The sequence below is a fragment of the Paramormyrops kingsleyae genome, chromosome 24, assembly GCF_048594095.1.
Source record: "Paramormyrops kingsleyae isolate MSU_618 chromosome 24, PKINGS_0.4, whole genome shotgun sequence".
Lineage (NCBI taxonomy): Eukaryota > Metazoa > Chordata > Actinopteri > Osteoglossiformes > Mormyridae > Paramormyrops > Paramormyrops kingsleyae.
Window position 1 is genome coordinate 16,425,485 of NC_132820.1, and position 18,573 is coordinate 16,444,057.

At 43.3% G+C, this 18,573-nt stretch overlaps 1 protein-coding gene across 1 annotated transcript; it reads right to left on the minus strand.

The window, feature by feature from the left end:
• Positions 1 to 38: 38 nt before the first annotated feature.
• Positions 39 to 15,417, minus strand: LOC111860556 (adhesion G-protein coupled receptor G6-like). The gene is made up of 16 exons (XM_023844373.2): positions 15,201 to 15,417; positions 13,433 to 13,515; positions 12,669 to 13,292; positions 8,284 to 8,337; positions 7,833 to 7,925; positions 7,528 to 7,604; positions 7,375 to 7,436; positions 7,210 to 7,243; positions 4,507 to 4,523; positions 4,125 to 4,267; positions 3,923 to 4,052; positions 2,309 to 2,412; positions 1,697 to 1,901; positions 1,450 to 1,615; positions 421 to 561; positions 39 to 206 (listed from the first exon to the last, which is right to left on the minus strand). The coding sequence occupies exons 1-16, from the start codon at positions 15,206 to 15,208 to the stop codon at positions 39 to 41; spliced, it is 2,109 nt and encodes a 702-aa protein (XP_023700141.2). The 5' UTR covers positions 15,209 to 15,417.
• Between the last annotated feature and the right edge of the window lie 3,156 nt (positions 15,418 to 18,573).

Here is an 18,573-nt window from a genome sequence, read left to right on the forward strand (position 1 = left end):
ACTAGGTTGATTAACCTGGTTTTGTCTAATTGCTTGTTTTAGCCAATGAACAGGAAATGATAAGGCATTACCAGCACTGCATCTACCTGGGTGGCTTTGTGGTGTTGAAGAGTCACAAAGATTGGGTGCTTCAGGTCTTTGATGGTGGCATTTGTGACACTGGCAGACACGACGTAGGTGTTCAGCTCCATCTGGCTCCACTTGTCCTGGAAATGAAGCGCATTTTGCTGGTGTGCTTAATGGGCCTTTAATACAGAAACTCCAATGAGATGTATGCATTGGTCGAATGAATGTCATGTTTGTGATACTGATTTACTAGGAGCTAAACAAAGATGGAAAACGGTGAAAGATGTAACACCTTCACCATTTGCTATAGCGCAAGGATGAACAAAGTGCTCTGAATAGGCCACATCCCGGTACCGTGAAGAGATCCGAAATGACGTAGAAATGAAACTGGACTCGGGACGGAATCCCAGTGCTCTCAGGGAAATACTGGCCCACCGCCTGCGGCAGATAGATGAAGGCCACGGTGGTTTGGAAAGGTTCCTGGTTGAGGAAGATCTACAGCGCAAGAAAGCCAGAGAAATGTGCATTTACACATTTACACAAATATAATTTATTTGACACATCTGTTCATATTTCAAAGTCAGTCATAACTCCCCTGGGGTAAGAGCTTAGTTTCTATTTCAACCTTGGTGCTTGTTTCCCTCCATCCATCTATCCGTTCATCCATCCAACCATCCATCCATCCATCATCTACCCACCCATCCATCTTGCAGGGTTTGCAGCCTGGTGTATGTTTGATAACTCTTAATTTATCGGATATACTCAAGGTCACAAATCCTCTGGTATAAGCTCACAGCTTCTCTTTCCTAACTTTGTCTGAATGCAGTAAAATAACGAGAAAAGCATTTAAAAAGTGGCTTACTTGCATGTTTATCGTAAGTCTTTTGTTTTCATTAGGAACCCTTCACAATATATTTACCCCTATGTTTACTCCTGCATATAGGGTCGCATCCCGGATGTTCTCTGCCTTGTGTCCTGTACTACCTGGGACAGCCTGGACTGCCAAATTAGAGCGACCCTGGACTTGATAAGCGTTACAGAAGACAGCTGGCAGGGCGCATTATAAAAATTAGCAGAAGCTCCTGCAGAAAAAACTGTTTTCACAGTGCCAGGTGATTATAGCCTTATGGCAGAGCAGCGGCAGATAAGCTGTAAAGATGCGTATCGACAGCTTGATGAAGTTTTACAGCTCTGTGCCGTTTGACCAGGCGCCACATCGAGGGCGGAAGCTCCGGCTTCAGTTGAGGATTTGTCTTAGATTCTGTTGACATAAAACAGCAGAGGGGTTCCCACCCCTTCCCACCCCTCTCGCACATTCAATCATTTGCACTTATTTTCTTCTTTGCTCATTTTCATGTTTAAGGTTTAAGGGTGGACGCTCACCTCGGGGCCACTGTCCTGCAAGATGGACGAGACCCCGAAGGAGAGACCCTGAAACCGAGAGGAGTTGACGTTGAGGAGGGAGACGGCCAGGCTGGGGGTTATCACATCATACTGCTCCCCGCTGTAGATCATGCTGTTCCCGATGTTGTCTGTAATATTGAGAATGCTGCACGGGGAGAGGGGAGATGGCGGTCAGCAGAAGGACGCTGCCACTGCCTTCAGGGGCAGACCCTGACCCCGCACTCACTTGTTAGTGACGGCTGAGAGGTCACTGTCGGAAGCCATGATGCTGGAGATGATGTTGATGATGGCCGACCCCAGAGGCGGCGTCACCACGGCGACGGCGACGATCTCCTCTAGCTTGGTGATCAGGATGATGAGGTCAGGGGGACTCAGGGATGTTTGGGCACGTGTTAGATTTGCGATTATCTCCACCACATCCATGGAATTTTCTGGGTATACAGAGAACACCACAAAGGCACTTTGGTCAAGAATATGGGAAAAAAAAACACATTAAATGATAAAATTACCCTCTTTCAGTTCAAAGTTAATGAATTTCAGAGCTGCCTTTTCCCAGCTGTTTATAAAGTATAAGTATACATTTAGTCTAACGCAAAGGTTCTCAATATTGTTTTCATTCTCGCCCACACTGCTTTCCACCCGCCGCATTCATTATTAGCCTATCAAGAACCATCAAAGCCTGATTAAAGTTGGGTTGGAATGAAAATATTCCATGAACAGGATTGAGAACCACTGGTCTAATGAGATTGTTCTATTGTGTCTTTTTTGTTGGGTTTGTAGCAAACACCCAGGCTTGTCTGGTTACACATGAGATGCTGACACCAATTTTATAACCCACCTGGTGAGATATAGATACTCTCAAGGTCAGGAATGGCAATGAGCGGGCAGGAGCGGAGATCTGCAGGAGACCACTTGGCCCGTTCAGATATGGCATCCAGGGCACTGTGAAAGAGAAATCAAGCACGTCCATTCTAGAGGGGCTACAGAGAGAGAAATGCCATGTCCGGACATCCAAGCATTCTCTTTTTTAAACGTTAAGGCCAATGGAACACTTCAAGCTCAGTTTTGCTCCATATCAAGCAGGGTTGGGGTCATTCCGGAATGCATTCATCAATTCCAATACTAATCAAGAAATGGAACTGGAGTTGGGATTGGAAAAAAATACTATGGGGAGCAGAATTGGAACTGAATTCGAATTTCAAGGAGATTTACATTCCAACTCCAGTTCCATTTCCTGATTTGGATTGGAATTGATGAATATCAATGAAGATTTGGGTATGGATGGTAGGCACATGTACTTACTAATATTGTGGGAGTACCATGTGTGTTTAGGGGTTCGGGGCTGATTTGCTCCCTACCAATGTTAAAACCAAACAGATACACTTGTTCCACGTGTCACAATCCTGCGCCATGAATTTTGAGCACTCAGAGTAAATAAAATCTTCAGAACATATATTAAATATACTTATATAACAACATAAAAACTATGATATAGGGTGGGGGTTAAGTTTTTCTGGCTTCACCACCCCCCCCCCACCCCCCACCCCACAGCGTCACTACCTGCAATAAACCTGAGGGACACAGATCACTCAGTTATTATGTACGGTTATCTACAAAAGCCTCATGACCCACACGTTTATTGTCAAAAGGCAAACACGATATACTGAACCACGTATGATGCAGTGATTGATTTGATTCAAATTGCTTCCTGTTCACATGTGAATCTTTCCAGCTGGATCTTTCCAAGACGCTCTGTGCACACAGTCACAAGGTAAAGAAAGGCCGGAGCAAAAGGCTGGAGGTCACAGAACCAGAGTCATGTGACTGATTCCCCTATCGGAAGCAGCATTATTGGTTAGAGCAGTGTTTCCCAACCCGGTCCTCAGGGCCTCCATGACAGTCCATATGTTTTCTTCCTCCCAGGGAGGGAGTAAAAAATGTGGACTGTCTGGCAGGGAGCTGGGAGGGAGCAAAAATGTGGACTGTCTGGCAGGGAGCTGGGAGGGAGCAAAAATGTGGACTGTCTGGCAGGAAGCTGGGAGGGAGCAAAAATGTGGACTGTCTGGCAGGGAGCTGTGAGGGAGCAAAAACGTGGACTGTCTGGCAGGAAGCTGGGAGGGAGCAAAAACGTGGACTGTCTGGCAGGAAGCTGGGAGGGAGCAAAAACGTGGACTGTCTGGCAGGGAGCTGTGAGGGAGCAAAAACGTGGACTGTCTGGCAGGGAGCTGGGAGGGAGCAAAAATGTGGACTGTCTGGCAGGGAGCTGGGAGGGAGCAAAAACGTGTACTGTCTGGCAGGGATTGGGAAACACTGGGTTAGAGAATCAGAGATTATGATTCATAGGTGGTGTAGGCAACTGCTCTTACATCTTCATCCTCTCTGTGGCTTGAAAAGGCGTGAGTATGAAGCTAGGATTGTGTCCCTGCTACCAAACTCCGAAGGTAAGTCTCACCAGAGCCTGGTGGCTGCCTTGTCTGGGTCACATTCACAGGGCAAAGTGGCAGTTTTCTGAGCAGCAGTTTGTAGCCAAATGTAGAAACCATGTCTTGTCTGTTGCCTGCGCTCTGGACACGTCCCAGGTTCTGGATCAGAAAGAGCTTTGTTACGTGTCGTTAAGAAACCAAGCAGAAGAACCAAGCTGGGTCAGCGGGTACCTATGAGAGCGATCTGGATGCTTTTGGGCTCCGCGCGCAGGCTTCTGCGGCCGTATTCTTGCTCCAGGAGATATCGGAGCAGCATCTCGCTTTCAGTGAAGTCTGAGTGTGCTGTGACCTGCACTTGGAAAGTACAGCTGTGGCTGGGGACACAGTATCATACGGGGAAAAGCATCCATAAGCAACAAACCATCACTGACAACTCAGTACCAGCCGCAGCACTGCAGATTACGGATACAGGTACAAATGCATAGCTTTCTATACGGATCATTGTATTTGTAAATAATATGTCGCCTTTGGTTTAATTACATATATATCAATTATCAATTTCATTTTAAATATTCATTTTAAGTATTTCTTAAATGTGATCATGTTATCATACCTTGAAGGCTGTGAGAACTGCAAAGAAAGTATAAGATTCAGCATTAAAACATGCCAAAAACAAGTATGATATTCATATAGTAAATGCTGTCGGAACGACAATGATGTATTCCCTGGAGGGCCCTGTCACCCCCCTCCCTCCATCTAACCCCTACTCCTCCCACAGCCGCCAGGTTCATCAGATCTGTGTCAGTGGCTGTCCTTTCATGTGCCGCCACTAGGTGACACTGCTTCAGTTTTTCTGGTATTTGTTTCAAAATTGTCCTAGAACATCACCTATGCAATATTCCTGCAAAGTTTTCCAGGTAAAGATACATGGATCCCTTTAGAGCAGGGGTGTCAAACTGCAGTCCTGTGTAGCTTAGTTCTTTCCCTGTTCCACCACAAATAATTCAGCTCAAGAGATTTCTTTATAACATGAAATCCTGACTGCATTTCATGAAACCAGCGCTTCCCCTATAATAGAACGACCTACCATTATAGGAGAATTTGTTTACATGAAGAAATCATGACAAACTAACACGAAATGAAGATTTCTTTATAACATGAAATCCTGACTTAATTTAAATGAGGGGGAATCCAAAATTGTGCAGGGCTCCGGCCCCCCAGGACTGGAGTTTGACACCAGTGCTTTAGAGTTACTGTGTTCACAAGACCAAGTATCTTCTGCACCTTTCCATCCATTCCTGCCAATGGGTAGCTTGACTCAAAATTTAATCTGGTGTAGATCTTCATCAATATATTGTTTTTGTAAAGTGGCAACAAAGATCCTTCAAATACTCTTTCAGTTAGCACATCCACAGGGTCAAATATCATCTGGATTTGCTTTCCCTTTGCTGCTACTCAAAGGCATTACTTCAGTTTTGGCGCTGTCTCAAAATTCTCAAAATTTTATTTCCAGCTTGTCACCCATGCAATATGTCTGCAAAAAAACATGTCAAATACTTTTTGAGTTATCACCCTAAGTGTCTGTGGTCGCGCCAGTTAGAGGAACTACCTGGCAATCATGAATTAAGTGAAACACACCCATGAGTAACCTCTTATCCACAGGCCTCAGAGAGCCTGCTGGCTATCCCAGCAAACAAACAGCACCCTGAGCAACAGGCCCATCTATCCCATCTATCATAAGGCGCACTCTCTCTGTTACTCTCTGTCACATACACAATCCTTTTAAATGTGTTTCTATTCGGGGTGTAACGATATACTGAGCCCACGAGACGAGATGAGACACGATATTGGGTTCACGAGAATGAGACAAGACGATATTTTAACAATATTTTAAGGAAAACTTCAAAGAGGAAATATATTACTGGAAAGCAGCCTTTTATTTGATTAATTTGAAAGACGAAAAATGGTAAATAATGCAGATGTATGGTGAAATGTTTTAAATCACCATCTTCATATGCAGTAAAGAACAGAACAAATATCTAGCACTATAAAATATTTCACCTCAAACTCAAATGACAGGCTTCTCTTGTATTTGACTACTCAATTGAACATAAAATATTTTTTTGAAGATATTGTTTTCTTCACCGGTGCAGTGAATGTAAATAAAGAGCTATGATGGTGCTGCAAATGGCTTTGCATAGTAGCAGCGTTAGCCGCTGTGTACGGCATTATTTTCCTAAAATGCTTACAGATGTTTTGTGTCTTGTCTGTCACCCTTTCGCCGTTTATATTTTTTGTCCGGCGGGTCCCCAAAATACTGCCACACAAAAGATTTAAAAATGTCTGGGGCATCGACTATTGTAATTTCATCAGACGCCGACATGCTTACATCAGCTGATTTGCAGCGCCTTCGCGGGACCGCTTTTGACTCTGACGAGAAATCTCGTCATGTTGTAATATCGCGAGATCTCGTTACACCCCTAGTGTCTGCTGATGCTAAAAACATTAAACAGATATACGCATTTAGGATCTGAATAAACACATTTAACAGGGCATTGTAAAACAGAGAACAATACACAGCAGACTGGAAAAAAAGAATAAACATGGGTTTGTGTGTAGTGGGATCTGTAAAATAGCCCATGATTGCATGTGTGTGCCAATGATGAACTGGCATCCCATCCTGATCCTGGTAGCTCTACCTTAAGCCCTACGCTGCCTGGGATGGGCTCCAGGCCCCCCTGTACCCCTGACGAGGAACGAGATGGATGGATGGATGATATATGTAATTTGCAATAAACTGTTGTAGTCATCAGTTAATTCCAGCACCACCAATCTACTTATATTTCTGTATTTAATATAAACAGTTTGTAGCCAACACTGAAGGTTTATGGTTATGAGCAGGTGGCATCAACACAGAAGATCTGCGTAATTTACTTACTACTAATTATCTCAGACCCTAGATGTCATCCTCCCTGTAGTTGTTCACTTCAAACACAGTTTTACTTGTGTTTTTTTTTTTTTTTTTTTTTTACATACAAATTCTACTAAAATGCACTTTAAGAGAGATGACTGTGAATACTGCAGACTTTCTTTGTTTCTCACCAAAGTTTGAGTATAAGAGAATTAACAAGGTTTAAACACAAGGTTTTACAGTCAAGCTGAAGTGAGATAACTACCGGCAACCAGAATACAGCTGCTTAAAGCAGCAATCTGTAAAACGGTTAGGTTTTTGGGATAATACAAGGCCTGAGCTGGTCCAATAGACAACTAAAGCTGACCCAGTGTAACCAGTTTGACTGGTCACTAATATTCTTACCTCCCCCACCTCCAGATTCATCCATTCCTGCCGCCTGCAAGACACAGGGTCATTACTAACAGTCATTATCAGAATTACGTTTCCTGCTCTACAGAAAGCATTTCCAGTCAATCCCTGTGAAAGCTGCACAGCCTGAAACAGTCGTTCCATGTCACGGTCACATGCCTGGGGGAGGTGACTTTCAAATTCAGAACCGTCATCTGGTGTTCCTCTAAAGTCTCAGTCAGCTAGAAAGCAGCAAACACACCAGGTGTTAGAAGGTCTGGAGGTGTGGCACCACATCAGATCAAGGGCATTGCTCTCATTTCTGCTGCTCACCCAGGTCTGAACGGTGTCCTGGGGGTCTAGTGGGATGTCAGAGATGGTCACGTTAAGGCTGACCCTGAAGAAACTGTCTGTAATTACAAATCAGCAGCCCAAGAGTTAAAGTCAAGCTTGCAGACTGTTGCTTCTGGACATGTATAGCAGTGATTCCTAAACCAGTCCTCGGGAACAGTCCACATTTCTGCTCCCTCCAAGTTCCCTGGGAGCTGGGAGGATGCAAAAATGAGGACTGCCTGGGGGATCCTGAGGACCGGGTTGAAAATCACTAATGTAGAGTGAGATCAAAAATCCATTCTTACCAGACTCACGTCCCACGGAGCTGGTCAGGGTCATATGGGTGGAGACAGGTACAGATGGAGGAAGGCTGGACACATCCTCAGTAGACTGACGTTCTGTGTGTAAGTGAAGCACATGAACATCCGAGGACAATGTGAGCCTCAGCAAAATTCAGAAAACCATCAAAATACCCTCGATCTTTTCGCTTCAGTGTCTATGTACTGGTTTTACAGACTTTTACATTTTATTAACAGGCAGTTAAAACAGTATCTCCACAGGGTACAAGGCTGGAATGGTAGTGGATAATATACTCATAAATACCACTTAAATCCCCGCTCAGACCTGCGCAGTATTGGTTATTAGATAAAAACAATACTCATTTTTCCAAAGCCAATTTCCATAAATGTATACGTACACATATGTTTAATCACATTTACGAGTCAGATGTACATAGCTGTCTTATGAGACACTTACCTTGTCTGTTGGTGCTGGACATGATCACTGGTGGGGTCACAGGAGAAGTGTCACCTGCAAAATGATTCGATCAAATCTGAGTACTACTCAATGTTTTAATTTTCGGTTTTCTGAGAATTCCTAAATCTGCATTGGATTTGAATTTTCTTTCAGAAAGGTTTTATACACTATTCTCTAAATGTCACTCCAGGTATATGTGCCTGTTGAATATCCCATGGGCTAACATGGAGATGGTGCTTTTGTTGCTGCCATAACAGCCTCCAGTCTTCTGATCACTTTATACAGGATTTCGGGAGCGTCAGTGAGGTCGAGCACTGATGTTGGATGAGAAGGTCTGGCTCACGGCCGGCATTCCATCTCATCCCAAAGGTGTTCAGAGAGTCAGAGTCAAGTTCTTCCACACCATCCAGATCAAACCATGGATTTATGGACCTCTCTTTGTGCACAGAGGCACAGACATGCTGGAACAGGAAAGGGCCTTCCCCAAATTGTTCTCAGTTGGAAGCACAAAATAATCTAAAATGTCTGCAATTAATGCTGACTAATTAAGCCATTCTTCTAAGGCTACACAGGAAGCACGGCCTCCACCATGAAATTCCAAAAAAAAACTATATTAGTCAGTGTATCAATGTAAATGAATTTTATTTGTGATTAGAAGTGCAATACAGAATATAGAAGTGCAATATATCTTACTAATTGAACCTGAGTCCTGATTATTTCACGGAAGATGCTTTCGACAACATATACGTTACGTTTCATTCTGAAGCCAGGATAAACACACCCTATAGCTGCCCACTGACACTGTGCTTCATTGGAACACTCTGCAAGATTCTTGTACGCTTTGTCTAAATGGGAAATACTGTAGACAAAAGCTTATTCGTGAATGTGCTCGGATTACGTGATTTCGGAGCCCATCCAGACGCCGTGCTTCACTGGGAGTCTGTGAGAGCTTCAGACGTAGGTTTTGCTTAGGAAAGGTTGATTGGACAGACAGACTTGCAGATAGATATTTTAGACCCACCTGGAAGGCAGGCTTCTCTGCACGAGACACGATAAACTACCGATAAGAATAAAGCTCACGACTGACGACCTGCGCATAGTGTCGCCGGCGTTGGTTCGCTGCATTCCGTCATTCTGTCACTCGCAGGGGCACAGAAGCATTTCACTGGAACCCAGTGACAGTTTCTCCTTTCTTAAGTCATCTTTCGTCACTGGCATTTGTAAACATTGTAAATAAAGTCGTTATCATTGAGTTCTGAGTTTAATTTTCCAGTTCAGTGGTTTTTAGTAGACTAGTTAGCGTGCTAACTAAGCTGTTCATGTGTCCAAACTGAGCTAGAGGTTTTGCAGCAACATGGCAGACACTGCAGCTAATGCTGTGGACTTCATTCTAAAGAAGTACTTTGATAAAGAACATAAGAACATAAGAACATAAGAACATAAGAAATTTACAAACGAGAGGAGGCCATTCGGCCCATCAAGCTCGTTTGGGGAGAACTTAGCTAATAGCTCAGAGTTGTTAAAATCTTATCTAGCTCTGATTTAAAGGAACCCATGGTTTTAGCTTCCACTACAATAGCAGGAAGACTATTCCATACTCTGACTACACGCTGTGTAAAGAAGTGCTTCCTCAAATTTGTTTTAAAATGTTCTCCCGCTAATTTCCACTTATGGCCACGAGTTCTAGTATTTAGACTAATATTGAAATAGTCATTTGGCTGAACGGCATCCAGACCCGTTAGAATCTTATAGACCTGAATCATATCCCCCCTTAGTCTCCTTTGCTCAAGGCTGAACAGATTCAGTTCCGCTAACCTCTCCTCGTAAGACATTCCTCTAAGACCAGGAATCATTCTCGTAGCTCTTCGTTGCACCTTTTCTAAGGCAGCAATGTCCTTCTTGAGGTATGGTGACCAAACCTGCACACAGTATTCTAGGTGGGGTCTTACCAAGGAATTATATAAGTGTAACATCACCTCCCTTGACTTAAACTCCACACATCTAGAGATATAACCCAACATTCTGTTCGCCTTTTTTATTGCTTCCCCACATTGGCGAGAGTGGGACATGGAAGCATCAACATACATACCGAGATCTTTCTCGTAATCAGCTACCTTTATTTCAGTGGAACCCATAAAATATCTGTACTGTATATTTCTGCTCCCTGCATGGATTACCTTACATTTATCTGTGTTAAATTTCATCTGCCAAGTATCAGCCCATTCGCTAATTAAATCCAGATCCCGTTGGAGCCTCTCTGCTGCTAGATTAGTATCTGCTACCCCGCCCACCTTAGTGTCGTCTGCAAATTTAACCAGTTTACTGTATGTATTCGTGTCAATATCATTAATGTAAATTAGGAACAATAGTAGGGTTTACATATAAGTAGCAGAGCTACTAAAAAATGGGAAAAGCCCTTTCTAGGTCATACAGTCAACACTGTGCTTCTCCCATTTTAAAAATCTGTCACCACCTCTGACTTGAACTAAGAGGACTAGACTGAACTATGAAGAATTGCCCTAAACCATTATGCCCACATTTTACAGCTGGCACTGTGCACTCAGGCAAGTAGCATTTTCTGGTGTCTGCCAAAGTTAAATTTGTCCGTCAGATGCAAGATAGTGAAGCATGTAGTGTTCACTCCAGAGAACGCTTTTCTGCTGCCTCACTGTCAGGACCGGTGCCTGTCTGGCCCTGTCCCATGTGTCTTGTCCCCATTTGGCCAGCAGGTGTCGCTGGCCAACCTGTTCCCTCCTCTGTCTTGTAGCTCCTCAGTCCCTAGTGTGTTTCCCTACTGCTGGGCAGCTGAACAGGGTAAGTGGCCAGCCATCATGCACACTTCCTTTTGTTGTGGGTTCGAGGCTGACCAGAGAAAGTCCCAACTAGTTGTTTTTTCTGTGTTTAAAATTTGTTATTTCATTATTTTTCTGTGTATACAATTTGTTATTGTATTATGTTCAGTTTTCCTTGTTTCAGTTTCCCTTGGGGTTTGAACCTGCTTTATCCATTAATTGACCTCACCTGTTCCTTGTTGCCCTTACTCTGCAGCTAGTGTCTCAAACAAGGAGAGGCGATTTTTACATGCCTCGTGCTGCTACACTCCGTGGTCCCGCTCTGTCGGCTCGCATGGCCTAATATTTAGGAGCTGAGTTGTGGATGCTCCTAGCCAGCTAACAATTCTTCATTCCAGGAACATTTATTGAAGGTTACGATTGAGTTACAGAAACGTTTAAAGTGTCCAGTTTTCCTGATGTTCCTGGAAAGTTATCCCACTGATACAACTAAGAATAATAATACATCAGCCACTGAAGGGCATGGTTGGGCAGTGCGCAGTGCTGCCATGTTATACCTCAAAGATCATGGGTTCAAGGCTGGATGGCATATATGCATATAGCAGTCTTACTCTCACCTACAGAGAGAAAGCTGGGGGAGGTGTAAAGAGAATTTCCCCATGGGGATCAATAAAGTACTAGTTGTTGTTGTTGTTATTATAAAATTGTCTAAAGTATTGTAAACTTTCCCTGTTAGCTGAGTACACATATCCACTTCACAATAACAGGGCTAACAGCTGACTGGGGCAGTGCTAACGGCAAAAATCTGATGCGCTGATTCTATAATGGTGCCATGTTCAAAGTCCCTGAGCTCCTCAGCACGGCCCACTCTACTTCCATCATTTGTCTATGGAAACTGCCTGAGTGCTTAGCTATGAGTGTGGCTCAAACACCTGAACTCAACAATTGGTGTCCAAAGACCAAGGGCGTAGGTTAGGTTTCAACATTGCTAGGGACCAAATCAGCCCCGAACCCCCCGCCCCCTTAAACACAGACGGTTCTCTCACAGTATTGGTGGGGATATGTCCATACCATCCATTACATTTGGCCAGGTCCTGTCCCTTACCACTTACCTACGATTAAGACCAAATTGGTTTCTCATTTTCATGCTAAATTAAGCTGTCAAACCTCTCTATAGGCTGTTAATCATTTACACATGTCTTGATGCGCTTGACACAAATGCTAAATGCTTATTAAAGCGCAGGTCCACTAACTTTATCCTGGGAAATAACATTTCTGTATTTATTACATAATGATTTGTGAAGAGCTGATTTCATTATGATATATTAGATCACCAGAATGTTGAAATGAGAATCAGAAATGCATACGTAAAAATATCTATCCATCCATCTTTCAACCTTTTATCCTGGTCACTAGTCTATATGTCCAAATGTGTCATTGCAAAGTTCTTTTTCCAGGGTGTTATTACTCACCGGGATAGCTAAACACAGTTAGCAGGAATAATTTCAGCTTTCCCCACGTTAGTGTCATCATTCACATGATTAACAATGCACAGTTTACAGGAGTGATTTATGGGTGATTATGTGCTCTTACCACACGGCAGGCTGGGGTCAGACACTCCGTGACACTCTTTCGTATCCCAGTCCAGCGCATTCCAGCGTATGATGTTGCCCTCAGCGCACCTGAACGCAGAAAGATGCTGCGGGTCGATCTCGTGTCCCCACATGCGGAACACGGACACGGAGCCCAGGAAGCTGGTGCCGTCCTCGGGGACCATGTCTCCGTTAGTGAACCCGTGGGACGTGCCCAGGCTCAGCGTGCCGTTGGGTGCCAGGCGGCGGGTGGTGCCGCGGCTTGACTCTAACATGTAGGTGCCAGGGGCTTCAACTCCGTTAACGTAGAGGTGCAGGCGGCCGGACCACACCATGCAGATGGAGTGCCAGTTGTCCTCCGACAGTGTAACGTTGGTGGGCCACTCTGTCCCAAAGAGCCACACCCGCAGCATGTCCCTCATTCCGGACAGCCCCAGTTCCGGCTGGGAGTCACCATGCCTCTTGTACATGAAGACCGTCCAATCTTTGGTGCTGATTTTACTACGCAGGTCCACGCAAAGCGTGAACTCCTCCAGCTCCGGGATGAGCAGAGCGGGACTCAGCTGCCAGAAGCGGCACTGCGTCAGCAGAAAGTCCACCTTCTTCCCCCACAAGCTTGGCTCATCTAATGCAAACATGGACACGATCAGGGCACCGCTGCGCTCTGCGGTCGCTATTGTCATGTTCATGGCATTTCTTTTCTTATCATGTTATTTGACATTAACAGATGATGTCAGGCATCATTAGCAAGCTGGAACCGTGTACCTGGGTCTTGCAAGCAGGAAGAGTGCAGGAAGCAGGCGCAGATGATCACGCAACTGTACTTCCACACGGTCACCATCGTTAATCTAGAAATAAACACAAACTGTTTACTGTCCATCCTGCTTAGTTTTGTTTTATCATTTAAGTAATGATCCAGAATAATGGGTATTATCTTCAAAAAACTTTTTTACTGTTGCTTTCATGACTAGATGTGTGAGCATTTTTATTAGATTAACAGCACTGATGTAAATACAACACGTCTGTAATATGTTCTTTTACTGCTCAAGATAAAATACATTTCTGCTAAAATCAAGTATGACATCCATCAGTCACCCGTCTGTCAACTTATCCTGGACAGAGAAGCGGGAATTGCCAGAAACCAACGCCACCATTACATACCGTACTTACCCTGGTATTACTCATTACACATTCATAAAAATTGTAAATGACTGCTCAGTTTTATGAAAAAAAAAAAAAAAAAAAAACGTCACACTATAAATTACAGCTACAGAAGGACAAGAAAGTTGTAATACCAGAGAGTGAAGGTAGATGGCGACTTCAGGGTGAATTTAATCTACAAAAACCTAAGTAACGTAACTCGGAGCAGCAACGAATGTATCTGTAACGTATCCCAAAACAGAAAAGATACGCACTAGCTCCACATACATAACAGTCTACGATCCCTGTTTAAGAAATCATAGGAAGCAAATTCGTAAAGCAAATTCTAATACAATTCTGATGACATTTTAAAGTCAAACTGAGCAGCTGGTGAACAAAACATCAAAATCTAACAAGCGTCAAGTGTGTTAACTTAATCTGCTACTATCACTACCAGAACAGCATGAGAAATCCTCCAAAGTGAAGAGTAAAATCCGGATTTTAAAAGATAACACTGGACAAAGACACATTTGGATGTTCAGCGTATCAATCAATTACCATTAAAATGAATATCATATAAAGGTAAAATCTGAAGCATTATAGTACTACATTGACCTGTATTGTTAAAAGACCCAGCTCTAAATAAAAATAGAAAATAACGTCTTACCAAACAGAACCGTGGATCTGAAAAAAAGAGTACATAAAATCGGTAAATTTAAACTAATCTTGAAAATGTAATGTTTTCATAATTATGAGAATCTTAAAAATGAAATTTATTAAAAAAATAAATTCCCTAATAGTATATAAACTATGCCGTGCGCAGTTCATACCGTGGGCACTGTGTAAACGCGAATGTGTGGCAGCCTAAATTGGCGGCTCTCTCACGAAGTACCTTCAAGCGAGCTTTAACCCACGCCCAGTTTTTGTGTAACATAATTACTAAATATTATTTCCTTTTTTGTAGACTAAAATGATCCTGATTTAACTGTTTTCATTTGCATGCAGTAATTCTTTGTTATTCGTTTCTTCGATTATTCATACAGTAGGCTATAACACGTACTACAGATCATGTTTTTAAATGGATACTGTATTATTATGTAATACGCCTGCATTTTTGTTTAGTCGTTCCATCCTCTACGATAATCGTGGAATTGCTTTCTTTTGATGTGTCTGTAAATATTTATAATTGATTACGCATGTTTCATTCAGTAGGGAGCCTAGTCTTGCGCCTCCGCGGTTGGGGCTCCTGCCCTAGCTGTGAGCAGGATACGCCGCTGGAATTTCGGTGTATGATCCTAAGATGCTGGAAAAGTGTAGGAACTGTTCAAACTGTGTGATGAAATATCGTAAAAGGCAGCGCAGTGCCTTCGGGTATAAAATTCTTTTAACGTACCTGCTCATGTTTGAGATCTAAACACACTCTCTCCACCCGGGTATCGGGGACAGTTGTTGAATCGAATCTGGTATCCATTTAGAAATTAATCTTGTACTTTTATGAGCATCAGAGTTGTTGCTAGGAATCTTATGCTAGCAGAAGTGGAGAGGGATATAGCGGGAGTTACTATTTAAGTTAATCGACCCACCCCAACTATTATCCCGGGTCACCCCTATGCAGTGTTGCGTTAATGTGCAGGGGCTGGGGGAATACCCAATGTACCTCGCGGGAACATGACGCAGTACCAGGTGAAAATATGTGGAATTAATTAGCTGTAAATAGTGTGCATTGTGTTGTATTTGTAATGGTGGGCACATGAGTGTATGTGGGGTATAAAGGCACTCAGGCAGGTAGCTAAACCGGTGAGCCCTGTCGGTTGTTGTCTGAGTGTGGTGGGTTCTGGTTGGGGTAGTAAAGATTGTTAGTCTTTCAAAACCCGGGACAGACTGATTCTTAGCGGTATGGCTAGTACACGACTACTACAGCATCCTAAAGAAGCTCAGCCGAAGACTAATCCTGAGTAGAAAGGTAACTTCCGTCAGGAAGGCGGGGTGTGTGGCTACTATCACGTGATCATGCTCGTGGTCTGTGCTATGCTCGCAGGCGAAGGTGACTGACTCAAGTATGACTCCTGGATTCCCAATCACACAATTAAAAAAAATCCTTTCATTGTTTAATTCACTGGGATTTATCTATATTGCCTGGGGATATTTCTGTTGACCAGTCATACAGACTGTCTTGTTCATGCCTCCTTTTCAGGATCTCCACACTCTGAAGAGAAGGTGACTCTTCATCTGGGCAGGAAATCTTGACGCCACGGTGCAGTCTGCTTATATGAATGATGCACAGCAGTCAGGGTCAGTGCTGCAGCTCTACAATGGATCATACATTTTCTGATCAAACATTAACCAAAAACTAAATGAATTTTTTGAACTTTAGATTAGTTTAATTGAGAACCAATGCAAATATTCATGTTCATTTTTGAATTCATTATCTAGTCTTGTTAAAATAAGTAAAGTATGTCGTGGTCGTAAAAGTTTATTACTGTTCAGGTTCGCATCTAGGTAAACTCTACCTTCTACTGCGGCCCTCGCCTTTTCACCAGCGCAGTGACCCAATAACTGACAGTGAAGATGAATGTTTCCTTTTTCTTGTAAATATGTGTAATGTATGCGTCTGAGGTGGCTACGTGGCTTCCCAGCGGCTTTGTAAATACCATATTCTATATGTTTAACGTCTTTCACAGTTATGGAGTGTCGTTTTTTTTTTTATTTTATTCTCTTCCTGCACAGGGAAACCTGACCAGATTTATGACACTGTTAATCAAAGGCAGCTGAGACTCTCTGCTTGCAAACTTCACAATAGTAAAAAATTTATATCCCTGTAAGGTTCTCTCTGGGTGGGAACCTGGTGATGGGGGGGGGGTTTATCTGGGGCTTGGTATTGGAGACGGATTTAAATCTGCAAAGAATGTCAAGCAACACAAAAAGGGTCACCTGACGGCACCGTGAGCCTGGACGTCCGCATGCTGCACCTTGCACGTGCACCACAGGGTACTGAAATAGATAGATAGATAGATAGATAGATAGATAGACAGACAGACAGACAGACAGACAGACAGACAGATAGATAGATAGATATTGCCATTTGCACTGGTACAGGAATTGTTATGTGTGGCTCACAGAGTTGGCTTTCAAGATAGAAGAGAAAATTAATGAAAAAGAGCATCATTAATAATAATGATCCTAAACTAGTATAAAAATAGAGTATAAAAAGGAAAAACTCTCTGGATTATTGCAGCTTGATGTAGCAGAAGACTATGGAGGTTCAACTTCAGTCAAAGAACTGTACCTCTAAGAGTATCATCCTCAACACTGGTTCTCTATAAGGTTGTGTGCTAAGCCTGTTGCTGTAATCTCTCCACGCACATGACTGTGTGGCCAGAGACGACTCCAGTTCCATTTGTGGATGATACAGAGGTGTTGGACCTCATCTCTAACAATGAGAGACAGCTTTCCTTGATGACGCTGACAGTCGCAACAATGTCAGCAAAACAAGGGAATTGACCGTGGACTTCAGCAGAAGAGTCCCACCAGTGAGGCACCACTGGAGTGAGGCACCACTGGAGTGAGGCACCACTGGAGTGAGGCACCACTGGAGTGAGGCACCACTGGAGTGAGGCACCACTGGAGTGAGGCACCACTGGAGTGAGGCACCACTGGAGTGAGGCACCACTGGAGAGAATGAAAAGCTTTAGGTGTCTCGCAGTGCACCTCCAGTAGGATCTGTCATGGATCCCACACACTCAAGGCCAGGTCGCCGACACCATTCACTGCAGGACCAAAGGACCTTACACATTTCAGTAACTGCTTGTTTAACCTACTGAAATCAAGCAAACGCCTCAGCAGTCTGTTGGCTACAACAGAGTGGCTCGAGAGGAACTTCTGTCCTTCTTGACATGGACATGCCCAATGACTTTTTTAAATAACTGTTGGTTAATTATTAATGTCACTTCACAGTATAATGTAACAACTTCCCACAACATTGTTCACTTTCATGTCCATATACAATTTCCCTCGTCATTAAGATGATGATTGTTAAAATTGGACACCTGGCAAAATGGGACAGTTAAACTTTGCAGTTAATATATGTGTTTAGTAGGCTAATTCTTTATGTTCTCTTCTATGTAATGTTCAAGGGGCATTAATGTATTTAGAATGGTACGAGGTCGGGATTCAAGACACTGAGATGATTTTTAACAATACTCACCCCAATTGTTTACTTTCAAGTCCAAATATACTGCTATTTGCACACTGCCTACCATACACGCTGTAGGTAATAACATTACACTGTCTCCGAATAGTATTTTTATCCATGTCATTCATGTATCTTCTATTTAGCCCTCATTGGCTCACCCACTTTACTTAATTAATTTAATTTCACCTTTATTTATCTACACTCTTTTTTTTGTACAGTCGTTGGAGCAAGCAAAACTGTGCACGCGACAAATAAAACCTGAATCCCGAAGGGCTAGTCTCCTGAACATAAGAGTCTGTTAAACAAGTTTTCTTTTTATGTCGTCAACTTAAAAGTCATCAACGAAAATACAGCTGAAGTTAACAAATAATAAGGACAGTCACTAGAGGGAGCCTGTGTGCCGATATAACTGCATGGCGGTGAGTGGCTTCGCAGGTGATCGTTAGGTTGTCTGTTTAAATCCCCAGGCCGGCAGAGTGGTTTCAACGTTGGGCCCTTCCGTAAGACCCCTAACCACAGTTGCTCCAGGGACTGGCTGACCCTGCTCTTTGATCCTCACTTCTACATCGCTTTG